The sequence below is a fragment of the Oncorhynchus mykiss genome, chromosome 14 (assembly GCF_057628025.1).
Source record: "Oncorhynchus mykiss isolate SJ-2025 chromosome 14, ASM5762802v1, whole genome shotgun sequence".
Classification (NCBI taxonomy): domain Eukaryota; kingdom Metazoa; phylum Chordata; class Actinopteri; order Salmoniformes; family Salmonidae; genus Oncorhynchus; species Oncorhynchus mykiss.
The window spans coordinates 10,432,938-10,448,717 of record NC_143035.1 but is presented as its reverse complement, the minus strand read 5'-3'; the positions used below and the strand labels follow the sequence as shown (position 1 = coordinate 10,448,717).

The following is a 15,780-nucleotide window of genomic DNA, read 5'->3' as shown; positions in this document are numbered from 1 at the left end:
CCCCTCTGATTACTTTCCCCTCACTCTTTTCTCTCTGGCAAAATGAGATGGTCTCTTTCTGCTACTGCTGCGTTTCAGCACTGTCTCCATGCAAAGACATTCCTCTACATTCCCCTCTCAACACTGTGTCTGTGTGCGCGCACGTTTTAGTCCGGCGTGTTAGTTACTACCGGGGCATTGTTGGGCCGTCTTATGGATTTGGCAAGATAAGTGTCGCGTCAGCTTCTGTGTTGAATATCAACTGTTATGCCCACTTAAAAAAAAAACACAATCTGCCACCAATTTGATAAGGTAATCTGCTCTCTATTCAGTACTGAGTGAATTAAGGAGATAAATCTCTAATCCGAATCAACAGAATACCTGCAGGCCCCCGAGGGCTGAGAGGAGGACTGGCTCCCTGGTTCACAGGCAGTTGAGAAAGGCAGCACTAGCGGCCGTCTCACTAAGTACAGAGACCGAGCCGGAGTGGAAGGAACTGATGAATATTGAATGGCGCTAATCCTTTTCCTAGCTTAGCCTTTCTTCCTATAGTCTACTAGTCCTTTACCCTGACAATAGGTTGTCAAAGAACAGAAACGTAGTGGTTTGCAGAGAGCGAGGATTCACTGGGTAGGCCTATGTTGTGTTTTGAGCTTGTGCTTTTCATTCTCATGTCATTTCATTGGTGCACTCTCACTCTCTGTCTTTCCAGTACACGGTGTGGAACTTCCTGCCAAAGAATCTGTTTGAACAGTTCAGAAGAATCGCCAATTTCTACTTCCTCATCATCTTCTTGGTGCAGGTGAGTTGTGCGTGTCTGGGACTCGTGAGTATGTTCAATATGTGTTAGTGTGAATTGACTGGAAGTGTCTGTGTGGCAAGTGTGAAATGGTTACAATGTGTGTGTGTGCTATCAGGCATGGGTGTAACTGACTGTTTATGGCATGTGGGAAACAGTCAGCTTGTGGTCAGGCCTGTGTGTGCTTTGAGAGTGAGCCTCTGTTTGTGAGTGTAACCTATTTGTGGCAGTTGTGAAACGGGGACTGCGTGTGTTTGTGTGGCCAGAGCTGTACATGGTTTGTGTGTTATCTAGCCCTCTCCTCCACTGCTGAGTGGAAAGTGAGAGTGGGCTGAGCCAAAGCACTGGGTGACATGTTTATCCCTCGGCTTGGTGCTCACGGTCATACCACTCTGTTCCTCTACCTCTCCTCTATCAGGCTCAGAGATCTGCCCAGCGATGTTGCTCCCCCTCCATCAATCTGCTCTTCCTTCCCCCTCGCTCTCTTTTTCTTTCTCTCTTTCTCTTCCCCCTCCTGACCTGAGAAGGAAACTAACCACCTCTCTCTCTAGCAACCGTAACTTAAACTAAAAGTCTAAACAGCCCAGGCTCAGCATACGGAGGGCTAGCTGGTATAAATACAGTGGCCTACCAGTAGTCACTGATGTTCCTGTCAGACAACTGGCATGGCAATTCCACTGGAACCCCCATGGGGACTATTTTGGCTCAATTCCACTGGAAGAACCAGAAGGAACTAGGACTAATGGGATCTGGGAAGCAGCAGGCAAAGGGTGGGTGAGATGCTGTAGTCCTGAACTCTGAACTTGTTAGTCAATTGGCAACAGTTCATCGCCTCTGTTGTCTTCAGCGGCATAATCAAATTTGATGATTCATATACAACAGGTGTAGACCTTACAGTGAAATTCTTCCTTACGAGCCTCTAACCATCAATGCAGTTAAAAAAAAAAATACAGATAAGAAATAAAAGAAGTCATTAAAGAACAGCAGTAAAATAACAATACAAACAGACTATATACAGCGGGGTACCGGTACAGAGTCAATGTGCGGGGGCACCGGTTTGTTAAGGTAATATTTACATGTAGGTAGAGTTATTAAAGTGACTGCATAGATGATAACAACGGAGGGTAGCAGCGGTGTAAAAGAGGTGGGGGGGGGGGGGGCTCAACATAAAGAGTCTGGCTAGCCATTTGATAGATGTTCAGGTCTTATGGCTTGGGGGTTTGAAGCTGTTTTAGAAGCCTCTTGAACCTAGAACTTGGCGCTCCGGTGCTGCTTGCCATGCGGTAGCAGAGAGAATAGTCTATGTGGACACCAATGAACTTGAAGCTCTCAACCTGCTCCACTGCAGCCCCGTCGATGAGAATGGGGGCGTGCTTAAACCTCCTTTTCCTGTAGTCCAATCATCTCCTCAGCTGCCTCCTGTTCTTTTATTCACTGTGACCTTTACCTGTTTGAGTAGTGTATCAGTGGGTTCATCTTGGTGTACTGTGTGTACAGTGGATGTACTGGAGTGTGTGGTAAATCAGCATAGTGTGTTCAAGTTAGATTTGAAGGAGCATTTGCAACGTAAATGTGCAAAAGTGTGAGTCATGATTTTGTAAGAGGTTGTTTGTGTGTGGTGATTGCGCGCGCACTCGCATTGTTTTCCCAGCCTGGTATGTGGTTGTCCGCTACTAATCCAGCCTTACACACACACACACTTTCACATCTTGTCACACCTGCACCTTTCAATTCCCCAGAGGCTTCATGCAAATGGGCCAACAGAATCCAAACACACAAACCCCCCCCCCTCCTCTTTTTCCTTTTACCTCTATCTAACATGCTGACCAGACCGCTCACGTGCCCACGTGTGCGTGCTGATTTTGTCCATCCACACCAGACGCGATCAGGACACGCAGGTGGAAATATCTCAACCAACTATATTCATTTGGGGACAGGTTGAAATGCATAAATGTATGTCAATTTAGCTAGCTAGCTTGCTGTTGCTAGCTAATTTATCCTGGGATGTTAGTTAGATCAGCATGTTAGTGAGTCGCTCTTCTCTCTGTCGCAAGTCTATTTCTCTGTCTCTCGCCCTCGGCGAGCGTCTCCACGCTCTCTCCTCCACGCTCTCTCCTCCACGCCCTCTGCGAGCGTCTCCAGGCTCTCTCCTCCACGCCCTCTGCGAGCGTCTCCAGGCTCTCTCCTCCAGGCTCTCTCCTCCAGGCTCTCTCCTCCAGGCTCTCTCCTCCAGGCTCTCTCCTCCAGGCTCTCTCCTCCAGGCTCTCTCCTCCAGGCTCTCTCCTCCAGGCTCTCTCCTCCAGGCTCTCTCCTCCACGCCCTCGGCGAGCGTCTCCACGCTCTCTCCTCCACGCTCTCTCGCTCTCTCCTCCACGCTCTCTCGCCCTCTCCTCCACGCTCTCTCGCCCTCTCCTCCACGCTCTCTCGCCCTCTCCTCCACGCTCTCTCGCCCTCTCCTCCACGCTCTCTCGCCCTCTCCTCCACGCTCTCTCGCCCTCTCCTCCACGCTCTCTCGCCCTCTCCTCCACGCTCTCTCGCCCTCTCCTCCACGCTCTCTCGCCCTCTCCTCCACGCTCTCTCGCCCTCTCCTCCACGCTCTCTCGCCCTCTCCTCCACGCTCTCTCGCCCTCTCCTCCACGCTCTCTCGCCCTCTCCTCTACGCTCTCTCGCCCTCTCCTCTACGCTCTCTCGCCCTCGGCGAGCGTCTCCACGCTCTCTCCTCCACGCTCTCACGCTCTCTCCTCCACGCTCTCACGCCCTCGGCGAGCGTCTCCACGCCCTCGGCGAGCGTCTCCACGCCCTCGGCGAGCGTCTCCACGCCCTCGGCGAGCGTCTCCACGCCCTCTCCTCCATGCTCTCACACTCTCTCCTCCATGCTCTCACACTCTCTCCTCCATGCTCTCACACTCTCTCCTCCATGCTCTCACACTCTCTCCTCCACGCTCTCTCGCCCTCGGCGAGCGTCTCCACGCTCTCTCCTCCACGCTCTCACACTCTCTCCTCCACGCTCTCTCGCCCTCGGCGAGCATCTGCACGCTCTCTTCTCCGCTCTCTCACCCTCGGCGAGCGTCTCCACGCTCTCTCCTCCATGCTCTCAAACTCTCTCCTCCACGCTCTCTCGCCCTTGGCGAGCGTCTCCACGCTCTCACACTCGCTCCTCCACGCTCTCTCGCCCTCGGCGAGCGTCTCCACGCTCTCTCGCCCACGCTCTCTCGGCAAGTGTCGCTCTCTCGGCAAGTGTCGCTCTCTCGGCAAGTGTCGCTCTTTCGGCAAGTGTCGCTCTCTCGGCAAGTGTCGCTCTCTCGGCAAGTGTCGCTCGCTCGGCAAGTGTCGCTCTCTCGCCCTCGGCGAGCGTCTCCACGCTCTCTCGCCCTCGCTCGTTCGCCCTCTCGCTCGGCAAGTGTCGCTCTCTCGGCAAGTGTCGCTCTCTCGGCAAGTGTCGCTCTCTCGGCAAGTGTCGCTCTCTCGGCAAGTGTCGCTCTTTCGGCAAGTGTCGCTCTCTCGGCAAGTGTCGCTCGCTCGGCAAGTGTCGCTCGCTCGCTCTCTCGCCCTCGGCGAGCGTCTCCACGCTCTCTCGCCCTCGCTCGTTCGCCCTCTCGCTCGGCAAGTGTCGCTCGCTCGGCAAGTGTCGCTCGCTCGGCAAGTGTCGCTCGCTCGGCAAGTGTCGCTCGCTCGCCCTCTCGCTCGGCAAGCGTCGCGTCGCTCCCAGCGCAGACTGCAAGTGGACTACAGAGAAACCTGCCCCAGAGTGTCGCTCGCTCTCGGCGTGTGTGTCTCTCGCTCGCTCTCGGCGTGTGTGTCTCTCGCTCGCTCTCGGCGTGTGTGTCGCTCGCTCTCGGCGTGTGTCTCTTGCTCTCTCTCCATTACTGATTGTCTATCTCGCTTTGTTTGACAATCAGTAACGGGGAGAGAGACTTACTATCTCTCTACGCTGCTGACTTAAGCAGCCAGGAAGCCCTCCTGTACTTATGAGAACCTCAAATAGACTCTATAGAAAAAAGCACCACTGTCCTCTAAATAGCTCTGCATGCCTTGCTGCCTGCCTCCTGATGGAATGGGAGCGGGGTTGGAGAGAGAGATGGAGAGAGGGCCCCTGCCTCCCCTGCCCTGGGACCTGAGGGACTGTCACTCACACTGACACACTTCTTCCCTGTTCAGATGTAGGGCTCTTTATCAGTGTCAGAGATCTAACCCACCCGTCAGTTCGGTGGAGGAGTCCTCCTATAGCAGAATGCTCGTTCCTATCAAATGACTAGGTTTGGGTTTTGGTGCAGTGTGTGTGTGTGTGTGTGTGTGTGTATATATATTTATAAATATGTATGTGTGTGTGTCAAAAGTTGAGGAATGGGCCTGTTATTTTGTGGTTATTTGCAGGGGTATGGTCTGTAGTTGTGTGATTAATGTGTGACATTCAAGTTTGGTGGAGCGTAGAAAATGTACGAGGGAGGGGAAGTGAACAACGCTCAGGAGAAATAGCCCCCCCCCCCCACCCAGGTAATACTAGGGGAACATTGGGGTGGGTGTCCAGTGTTTATTTTGTTAGCAGCTGTGGAAAAGTTAGCAGGTGGTGGGGGGCTATGGGTGTGGAGTGTTTGTGTGATATAGTGCACTCTGTAGTGGCCACACTCTGCAGTATTGTGGCGCGAACCAAATCATGCCTTGCGGTCGGGTGGGACTGACCGTGTCGGGGACATACTGTCCCCGGCACTTTCAGCCGCAATACAGCCAGTCACTCTTTTAATATCTTTAATCGGCCTGGACTGGCCACGTCTAGCCCCACTCCCTACCTCCAGATGGGCTTTTATCAATTTATTAAAACGACATGCGCTTTCGACCGCCCCTATCAACATCGATCACCTGCCTGGGGGGCAGCATTAGTTACAGCTGCATAGACTTGCTGAGGGTGGAGAGGGTCCGGGCTGGGCCAGGAGAGGTGAGAGGGGAGATGTATTCAATAAAATTCGTGCTCCACCCGAGGGAACCGGCTGGTCCACTGAGGAGTCTCTAACACTGAGACCTGCCACCTGGGTCAACCCAGCTCCACACATTATAGTAAAGTCTTCTCGCGGCCTCTATTTCTGTCCGGGAACACCTGGAGCTACAGAAGAGGAGAGGAGAGGACGGTTTCACTCTCACATTCGCCCTCCTTTCTTTGACTGACTCCCGGGGAGAGAAACAATGGAGAGTCTGTTCTCTGTTTTCCCTGATTCTGCATTCTGGCTGAAGGTTCAATGTGCACCAGTCCATTTCGGCCTTCTAATTGAATTATTAACTGTAATCACAGCAGTCGGCGCTGAAATACTTTAGTGCTCAGTACGCTGGCTGCGTGTGTGTTCGCGGAAGGATGTGTTGCTGAGGGAGCAGCGAGTTCTCTTTCACTTCCTCATTGTCAGTCCTCTCACAGGTGAGCAGGGAAACACCTGAAAGAGGGCTCACAACACGGCTCCTGCCTCAGCTGATACCTATCGGACATCTTGTACAGCTCATGCTCTGAATGCCAAATACGCGTGTGTGCACAACTGTGTGTGTGTTCCGTAACAAGCGCCACTTGCTCAGTGGGAGCCTCTGGCGTCTCCTGAAAGCCCCTGGCGTGCTGCAGGATCAGGAGAGCGGGGGTAAATCTGCCTTGTGACAGCATTAAGAGGGTACACACACAATTACACAAAGGCTGCGTGTTGTTGGGGGCTGTTTTTGCAGGTCAAGCTTTTGTCTCTGTGCTCCTGAGCTGCTAGTTGCTTGGGATTACCTGACTGGCCCTGTGTAGGCCCGCTTTCGGTCTCTAGGCTCATTAGTGGCCAGATTCCTGTACACGTGCACACACACAGATTTCTGTACTGCCCCTGGCCTGCTGTCCAGCACTGCTCCGTGTTCTGTTGGCATCAGCACCAGGCAGGCAGCAGGAACCAGCCCCCGTGTGGTTTTAGATTAAATACCACGGTGTCCCTGGCCCACTTAATTAGGTGTCCTGCAGGTCCAACCTGCTTGGGTTCTTCTCCTATTTTGTCTCAGTACAAAATGTCTCCATGTCTCTCTGTTGGACGGAGAGAGGAGAGATTAGGTGCTGTGGAGCCGAGACTGGCGCACACACACACGTGCACGCGCATACTCAGGCAGACATGCACTACAACCTGTATTTATGTGGGAGTGCCCCCGCCCATGTGCTCGGAAGAATCTGTTGTAACCTGTCCAATGTTGTTTTTTTCTTCCATACAATGTATTCTCGTCTAAGAAATGGCCTTGGAAATGACTCTTTCACTGCACCACTCCTGAGACAGTCTCCTAGCTACGTTGTAGGCGAGATAATCACTAATAATCTGAGTAGATTTGGCTACCATTTGCCATTAGTCAATAGTGGTAGAATGATGATTTACTGGGAAAGACGGGTTGATCTGTGGTTATCTGAAGGTTGGAATACACACATTCACAGTATACCTGCTTGAGGTCCTCCAATCAGCGGGGAGGGTGGAGGATGTGATTTTTGCAATTGGTTGTTTTATGTTTTGATTTAAAAAAATAAATGAAGCGTTGTTAGACCTATTAATAGAAAAGTATCTTGTCTTATGAGGCTTTATTATCTGAATGGTATAGTACATAAAGTATCTGGTATTCTGTTCTACAGGTCATTGTAGACACCCCCACCAGCCCAGTCACTAGTGGCCTGCCATTGTTCTTCGTCATCACAGTAACAGCCATTAAACAGGTAAGACACTGTCCCCATTTTGAATTCATTGCCCCCCCCACCCCCCCCTTTGAAATATAACAATTACTAGAATGGACATACCCATTCTAAAGGGGTCTTTCACATTTTACAATTCTACAAATGACATAAATTAAATTTATAGCCCCTCTGTACATCTCTCCCTCCTCTCTTCCACGTTTTTAATAACATACCTTTCCCTTTAAATGCGTATATTTTAGCGGTTGAAATATTGAATAATTTCAAATGCTTTGTTATTTTTGTCAAAGCCGAAGTAATGCTGGCCGTGCGGGTCAATGCCGGTTGTCTGGAGACCAAATGGTGTGACAGTCTCTAGTATATTGTCTCTTTGACTGCTGCAGCTGTGTTCCAGCTTTTTAGATGTATTGTTTTAGGGATTGGCTTTTCTGGTGCCCTGCTGCTAGGGCTTTTTGAAATGCACAATGGAGGGTGGACTTCCTGTATGGGACACATTGATGGCAGCTAGCGACGCTGCTGCCTTTATCCAGGCTTTGAAGTGGGACACCAGGGGAGGTTCTCTGTAGACTGGGCGAGGTGAACACAGACCTGTAGTCAGTTCCGTACTAAAAAGACGTGTGTGTGTGTGTGTCGCTCTCTCGCTCCTTCTCCCCCTTCCTCCCTCTCGCTCTCCCGCTCCTTCTCCCCCTTCCTCCCTCTCCCTCCCATATCTCTCTCAGGGCTATGAGGACTGGCTGCGGCACAAGGCAGACAATGAGGTGAATAAGTACCTGGTGACGGTGCTGGAGGACGGCCGGAGAGCACGCAAGGAGAGCGAGAAGATCAAGGTAGCTTTTCAGCAAGCTGCGCCTCTGCCAAGTCCCCTAGAAATAAATATCCCCTTGGGGACGCGGGGCGGGGTGGAGGGGAAGGAGAGGTAGTTGGCATTTTGGCATGTTCCAGTGTTTTTGATAGTGTTGCTCTACTGTACCGTATGGTAATCCCAAGTAGGTAATGCTGAATGAAGGAAGGTGGATGGTATTTCAGTCACGTATAGATTTACAACCCCAAATTGACCTCTAGACCTCCCTATGCACATTGGAACTGTGTAGATCTGCATGGATTTGACAGGTATAATCTTCACAGACCTTCACATGTGCACAGGGGACTATTGGTGGATTTGGGATGGGCCTCGCCTCTACGTTCCTTACGTGTTCTATGTTCCACTAGGTCGGGGATGTGGTGGAGGTGGTGGAGGATGAGACCTTCCCCTGTGACCTCATCCTGCTGCAGTCCAGCCGGGAGGACGAGACCTGCTTTGTCACCACGGCCAGTCTGGACGGGGAGTCCAACCATAAGGTGGAGTGCTGCTACAGGAACACCAGTGTCACGGTGCCATTGAGGCGTGTGGTCTGTGGGGGCATGACATCGCTTTCAATCTGCCGTCACTCCCACTCCTTTTCTCAATCCAGGCATTTGTCACGTGCTTTGTAAACAACAGGTGTAGACGAACAGTGACATTTTTACTTATGGGTACATTTCCAACAATGCAGAGTAAAAAATGGAAATAGATTAGACGGTGTATGTCTCAGCGTATGTGAAAGTGTATGTTGGAGCGTCGGTGTCAGTATGTGTGGTGTTACGAAACGTCTCGTAGCCCGTAACAGAGGGAGACAACACGGAGATAAAGAAATAACAAACATATATATTTATCAAATGAAGTCAACTATATCCAAGTAAAAATGTGTGTGTGGTCAGTAGTGTAAGTGAGTGGATGTGCATAGATGGTGATAATAAGGGGTGTTGAGAGGTACCAAAACAAATGAACACACAAGCCCCAAAATGCCACAACCAAAAACAGTCTGTCTGCGTGGAGAGTCCCAGGAGTGTCCCATTTTACTGATGACCCTCCCAGTTCCGCCCACCGACATCCTATTAAGCAAAACAAGAGCAGCGAGAGAGAAAGTGCAGCAGTCACTGTGGGTCGAGTCCTGTGTGTGTACTCAGTCAGTGCAGAACAGGGTCAATGCAGGTAATCGAGGTAGACCTCTGATTAGCAGTCTTATGGCTTGGGGGTAGAAACTTATCAGGGTCCTGTTACTTCCAGACTTGGTGCACTGGTACTGCTTGCCGTGCGGTAGCAGAGAGAATGGTCTGTGGCTGGAGTCTTTAACAGTTTTTTGAGGGCCTTCCTCTGTCACCGCCTGGTATAGACGTCCTGAATGGCAGGGAGCTCGGCCCCAGTGATGTACTGGGCCGTACACTACCCTCTGTATAGCACCTTGCGGTCGGATGCCAGTTGCCGTACCAAGCGGTGACACGGCCAGGCAAGATGCTCCCGATGGTGCAGCTGTAGAACGTTTTGAGGATCTGAGGGCCCATGCCAAATCTTTGCAGCCTCCTGAGGGGGAAGAGGCATCGTTGTGCCCTCGTCACAACTGTGTGGGTGTGTGTGGGCCATGATAATTGCTTAGGGATGTGGACACCGAGGAACTCGAAGCTCTCGACCCACTCCACTACAGCCCCGTCGACGTGTGTTAGAGTGCGTGACTACATGCGCCTGTGTATGTGTGTGTGGGTTGCAGTGATGACCTGAAATAGTCAGCACTCACTTACTTACTTTCTCTCTCTCTCTCTCGATCTCTCTCTGTCATCTCTCTCTCTCTCTCAGACACACTACACAGTGCCAGACACAGAGAAGGGCCTGGAGTCTCTCAGTGCCACCGTGGAGTGCGAGCAGCCGCAGCCTGACCTCTACAAGTAGGCTCTGTCGTCCTCGCGTGTTCCTCACGCAGAGCTCTGAGAGTAGCAGTGCTGATCTCGGATCAGTTCCCCCCCCAGTCTATACAATGATGATCTGAAAACCAATATTGATCATAGATCAGCACTTCTACACGAGAGGCTTTGTGAAAACTGTCCCTGGACTGTAAAAACATGTGCACGCTGATTTGTTAGGGTGTAGGGCTTTAGTCAGTTTAATCCACTGTCAATCGGGAATGTCCCGATGACATTTTGATAGCAACAGTGTCATTAGGTAGAGTGTTGGCAGGCTATAAGCTTTCTAGCTCTCTGACAGGTTATTATTAGCGACGTTGGACTGTTAGTAAACCTGATTGGTAGAAGAGACTGGCCAGCAATTGAAGGGAAGGTTCAGTTAGATTTGGTCCGTGCTGCATAGAGGAACAGACCCAGTCGTTTGAACAGCTGGCGTCTCTCCAGAGACTTATTGGTTTGGCGCCACCTATGGCCAAGGAGCGGCCGTTACAGTACAATTTGGCGCCATAAATGCATCAGTGACGTTTCAGACAGCCTAAGGAACTGAAGACGCCAGATGCTGCTCCTTTTCGCAATCAATAAAACAGAGTTGCCGTGCCAGCGTGCTGTCGGACAAACCACCCATCATATTAGCTCGCTCTTAATTGGTGCAGTCTATGCAAAGTCCTGGTGATCAGCATATGGCATTGTGATTAGTTTTACATCTGACTAGTCCCTGTGCTGTGAATAGTATTATTCATCAGTGTGTGTTTCTTTCTGATATCAGAGAATATTCAAATGGACCATGTCTAGCCCATTGCACAGTTGATTCAATTCAGCTCCATTGTGAGATGAGATCAAATAGAGCATCTGCCATTGGGTAGGGCATTCATGAGGGTCTGTGTTTCTACAGGTTTGTGGGGCGTATGCACATCTACAAGAATGACCAGGAGCCTGCTGTGAGGTAAGCGTTCTGGCCACTCCCCTATCGGTTCCCCCTTAGCCCTTGTTACCCCCTTCTCCCGTACCTCAGTCTAAAAAAAGAAATGAAGGCACAGTCGTTTAAGCACTCTTGTCTTTTCGCTTTTTGTATAACCATCAAATCATTATTTCATTGATCCATAACTCCAAACGAGCATGAAAGTAATACTGGACTTGGCCCAGACTCAGGGCAGCGCTTCCAAAGTGCTCTCTGAAGCGTTTGTCACCGTGGCCGCTTTGTAATGATCTTATAAAAGATGACGTTCTGTGTCCTTCACAAGAACAGTTGGGGCAGAGTAGACGTCAACTCAAGACTGCAGTTATCCATTGATAGTATTAGGCAAGAGCAAACGCTAGTGTGCCGCTATAAGAGAAGGCAGGGGTCTTGGTGTTTTTGGAGAAGGTTTGTGACTTTCTTTTCTTTGTGGTGTCCCTCAGGTCTTTGGGTCCAGAGAATCTCCTCCTGAAAGGCGCTACCTTGAAGAATACTCAGAAGATTTATGGTAACTCAATTGTTTAATGCAAATGAGGGTCTGAATGATGGTCAGCGTGTGAGCCTATCCTGACCAACTCTCCTTCTTCTTCTAGGAGTGGCAGTGTACTCTGGCATGGAAACCAAAATGGCTCTGAACTACCAGGGGAAGTCCCAGAAGCGATCTGTGGTGGAGAAGTAAGGGCGGGCAAAGATCGTTAGAGAAAAGGACAATCAGATGTGTAAATGAGGGACCGGTCTCAAGACCACATGTTGAGTGTCTCGGTCTTGTGTCGGATACATTTGTTCTTGGTCTTAACTCGATCTCGGACAGTGAGGACTCGTAATTTCTTCCTGAGACCAGCCAAGTAAAAAATAAACTATCAGCTTCCATTTACGAGGCCAAATATATTATATACTCCTTTCTTGAAACATGAATACAGTGTCTTAACAGCTTTTATATCTATTATAGATATATTATAGCAGTGGAGGACCTATAGGTCTTCAGTGTGTGACAGGTTAGTACAGTGGTGAACCTATAGGTCTTCAGTGTGTGACAGGTTAGTACAGTGGAGAACCTATAGGTCTTCAGTGTGTGTGACAGGTTAGTATAGTGGTGAACCTATAGGTCTTCAGTGTGTAACAGGTTAGTACAGTGGAGAACCTATAGGTCTTCAGTGTGTGACAGGTTAGTACATTGGTGAACCTATAGGTCTTCAGTGTGTGACAGGTTAGTACATTGGTGAACCTATAGGTCTTCAGTGTGTGACAGGTTAGTACAGTGGAGAACCTATAGGCCTTCAGTGTGTGTGACAGGTTAGTATAGTGGTGAACCTATAGGTCTTCAGTGTGTGACAGGTTAGTACAGTGGAGAACCTATAGGTCTTCAGTGTGTGACAGGTTAGTACATTGGTGAACCTATAGGTCTTCAGTGTGTAACAGGTTAGTATAGTGGTGAACCTATAGGCCTTCAGTGTGTAACAGGTTAGTACAGTGGTGAACCTATAGGCCAGTGTGACAGGTTAGTACAGTGGTGAACCTATAGGTCTTCAGTGTGTGACAGGTTAGTACAGTGGAGAACCTATAGGTCTTCAGTGTGTGTGTAATAGGTTAGTACAGTGGAGAACCTATAGGCCTTCAGTGTGTGTAACAGGTTAGTACAGTGGAGAACCTATAGGCCTTCAGTGTGTGTGTAACAGGTTAGTACAGTGGAGAACCTATAGGTCTTCAGTGTGTAACAGGTTAGTACAGTGGTGAACCTATAGGTCTTCAGTGTGTGACAGGTTAGTACAGTGGAGAACCTATAGGTCTTCAGTGTGTGTGACAGGTTAGTATAGTGGTGAACCTATAGGTCTTCAGTGTGTGACAGGTTAGTACAGTGGAGAACCTATAGGTCTTCAGTGTGTGTGACAGGTTAGTATAGTGGTGAACCTATAGGTCTTCAGTGTGTAACAGGTTAGTACAGTGGAGAACCTATAGGTCTTCAGTGTGTGTAACAGGTTAGTATAGTGGTGAACCTATAGGTCTTCAGTGTGTGACAGGTTAGTACAGTGGAGAACCTATAGGTCTTCAGTGTGTGTGACAGGTTAGTATAGTGGTGAACCTATAGGTCTTCAGTGTGTAACAGGTTAGTACAGTGGAGAACCTATAGGTCTTCAGTGTGTGTAACAGGTTAGTACAGTGGAGAACCTATAGGTCTTCAGTGTGTAACAGGTTAGTACAGTGGAGAACCTATAGGTCTTCAGTGTGTGTAACAGGTTAGTACAGTGGAGAACCTATAGGTCTTCAGTGTGTGACAGGTTAGTGATTCTGAAAGGACATCAAGCGTAATACTAGGTCACTCATGTAGGAGAGTGCATGTTTTGTAAAACACAAAAGGCCGGTGGTGTAGTGGAGGGTATGTCAATCCACAGTTCAATGCCACTATTACTTCCCTTCCCTTTTTCAGTGGGTATTGCGTAACCTCACTCCTTAATCCTGCTGATGTGTTTCAAAGTAGTGGAGGTATACAGCTTATGTAGTACAATGGAGAAATCATCCACAAAGTAGCCTGCACAAAGTAGCCTGCACAAAGTAGCCTGCGCAAAGTAGCCTGCACAATCGCTAAGCACGTGACTTATATTCACACGCACGCCGCATATCATCTGCAGGCAGCAAGTGTGCAGCTCTCAACTGGTTTTGTCATGGAGCAGCTCACAGAAGAATGATGCAGGTAGGGTAGGGTAGGGAAGACATTTCACCTGTAAATCTACCAGTATATGCTAATTAAGGCAACAATGGGTATGCAAACCAGGTATTTAAAAAGTTTAGTCCGAAGTGTTGATTAGTAGACTATTAGTAATGCGCATTTGTCATCATGCGCCGTTTGCATCAGGGACGTAGACATGGATGGGCCTGGGTGGACAGAGGCCCATCCATTTGGGAGCCAGGCCCTGACAAGCCCACCCAATCAGATTGATGTGGTTCAAGCATTGTTGTGGACTAAGACCAATTAAAGTTTTGTATTTTTCTATTAAAAAAAGGTGATTTTGAGAGTGAAAATCTGAAATGTAGAGGAAAACTCATTTAAAAAAAACAGGAATACACAGGAGTTTTCACATAAGGTGCCATTCCTTCCTTAGGTGGGCCGTTTGGGAACATTTTTGGCAAGATCTGAGTATACCTGGCACCACTATGCCACTGCATAGGGCCGATGGAAAGAGAGCAGTCACATACAGCATGATTTTAAAGGATAAGCAGTCCATAAACTCTGACATAGTAGGTCCCAATCAGAATACAAAAACACAACCATTGAGCATTTCCCAATGGAATTTTACAACTATTACTTCCTGTTACAAAAAACATTTCACGTTAAGCACACAACGTAACCGGTGACCTAAAGTTTAAACAACGTTTTAACTACTTTGCAGATATGAAACAGACAATCATAATATCAGTCAAAAATGTCAAATTCCCAATTTACGCTACAAAACCTACATTATAAGAGGTTATAAGTTGGCTCTATTTGACTCAGCGTTCCATAACGTACACTAAGGCATTGTTGGCAGAGTAGATGGATGCAGTTCAATGCATGATTCATATAATTCATCATTAGCATTAGTTGATCTTGTTGTTAATGTGCATAACTGAGGGGGAGAGAGCCTACCTTTTTCATGGTTGTTTGATCAACGGGACTGTAAAGTTCTCAAATGAAAGAGGACTCCTGTGGTGTTTACATATTTGCATAAATCGGCTTTTGGCGAATGCGTTCTAATGATCTGAAGTCGAGGTGTTGTAACTGCCTGTAAATACACAGTCCTGTTCCAAGTGAATGATGGAAGCCCGTGTGGCTTGTTTGTATAAAGGCCTACTGTAGTTCTGATTGGCTATAGCGCACTGGTCTATGTAGACTGCAGTGTCTATTAATTGTCCAAACGCACGGCCACTTTCCCACTCTATATTGCGATAGAATTTTCACAAATGCCTTTAGTATACGTAATTCCCAAACGTTCTAAGAATTTATGAAAATTATCATATCTACAGTGATTTGGTCGCTTGTCAGAAAATGTCATACATTTTTTTAAAGTCATTCTTCCTGGGGGTGTATTTGAATTTTTTTTAATAAGATGTCATGTTGCTAAAATGCTGTTAGCTCCACTGTAAAATGCAATTTCACACAAGTTATTTTCAAAGAGATGGCTGACAACAGCAGGCTGCAATAAAAACACAGTTCCTCTCATGATCATTTGAAACTTAACTTCTTGTTGAAAGTTATTCTTGAAAAGGGAGAACCTAATAAATTAAAAACAACATCCTCTTTGATAACACCTACTGCAGCCGCTGCACACTACCTGACAGCAAAATCTAGCTCGCTAGACTGGGAAAACTACTGCTCGCTATTGCGCAGTGAACTGTTGGATTTCAAGGCAGATGTTTTTGTAAAAACGGTCCCGCTCATTAAGTCAAAATGTGATTGGTTGATTTCTCTTTCACTCCAAAATGTTGTCCTAATACAGTTGAATGGCAGATGCCTTTTATCTAGCTTCTGATAGCCAATGGCTGACTTAGCTAGATGTATCTCCCTGGAGACCAGCAAATAAAAATACTGATTCAATCGTTTTTTTCTCTTCAGTGTTAACTCTTTCCTTTACAACAAAAACT

The 15,780-nt window shown here is 48.4% G+C and overlaps 1 protein-coding gene across 18 annotated transcripts in view; it reads left to right on the top strand.

Moving 5' to 3' along the window:
* LOC110488757 (phospholipid-transporting ATPase 11C) overlaps positions 1–15,780 on the top strand; it is a 74,961-nt gene that overhangs the window by 38,648 nt on the left and 20,533 nt on the right. For all 18 annotated transcript variants that reach the window (XR_005035919.2, XR_005035917.2, XR_005035918.2 and 15 more), the window contains 8 exons: positions 692–781; positions 7,398–7,478; positions 8,174–8,281; positions 8,664–8,792; positions 10,105–10,193; positions 11,101–11,151; positions 11,607–11,671; positions 11,757–11,838. Coding sequence is in view for 12 of the 18 variants with exons in the window: in XM_090198341.1 (XP_090054467.1) it covers positions 692–781; positions 7,398–7,478; positions 8,174–8,281; positions 8,664–8,792; positions 10,105–10,193; positions 11,101–11,151; positions 11,607–11,671; positions 11,757–11,838 (695 nt within the window). In the remaining 6 variants the exon portion in view is untranslated. The remainder of the gene's footprint in view (positions 1–691; positions 782–7,397; positions 7,479–8,173; positions 8,282–8,663; positions 8,793–10,104; positions 10,194–11,100; positions 11,152–11,606; positions 11,672–11,756; positions 11,839–15,780) is intronic.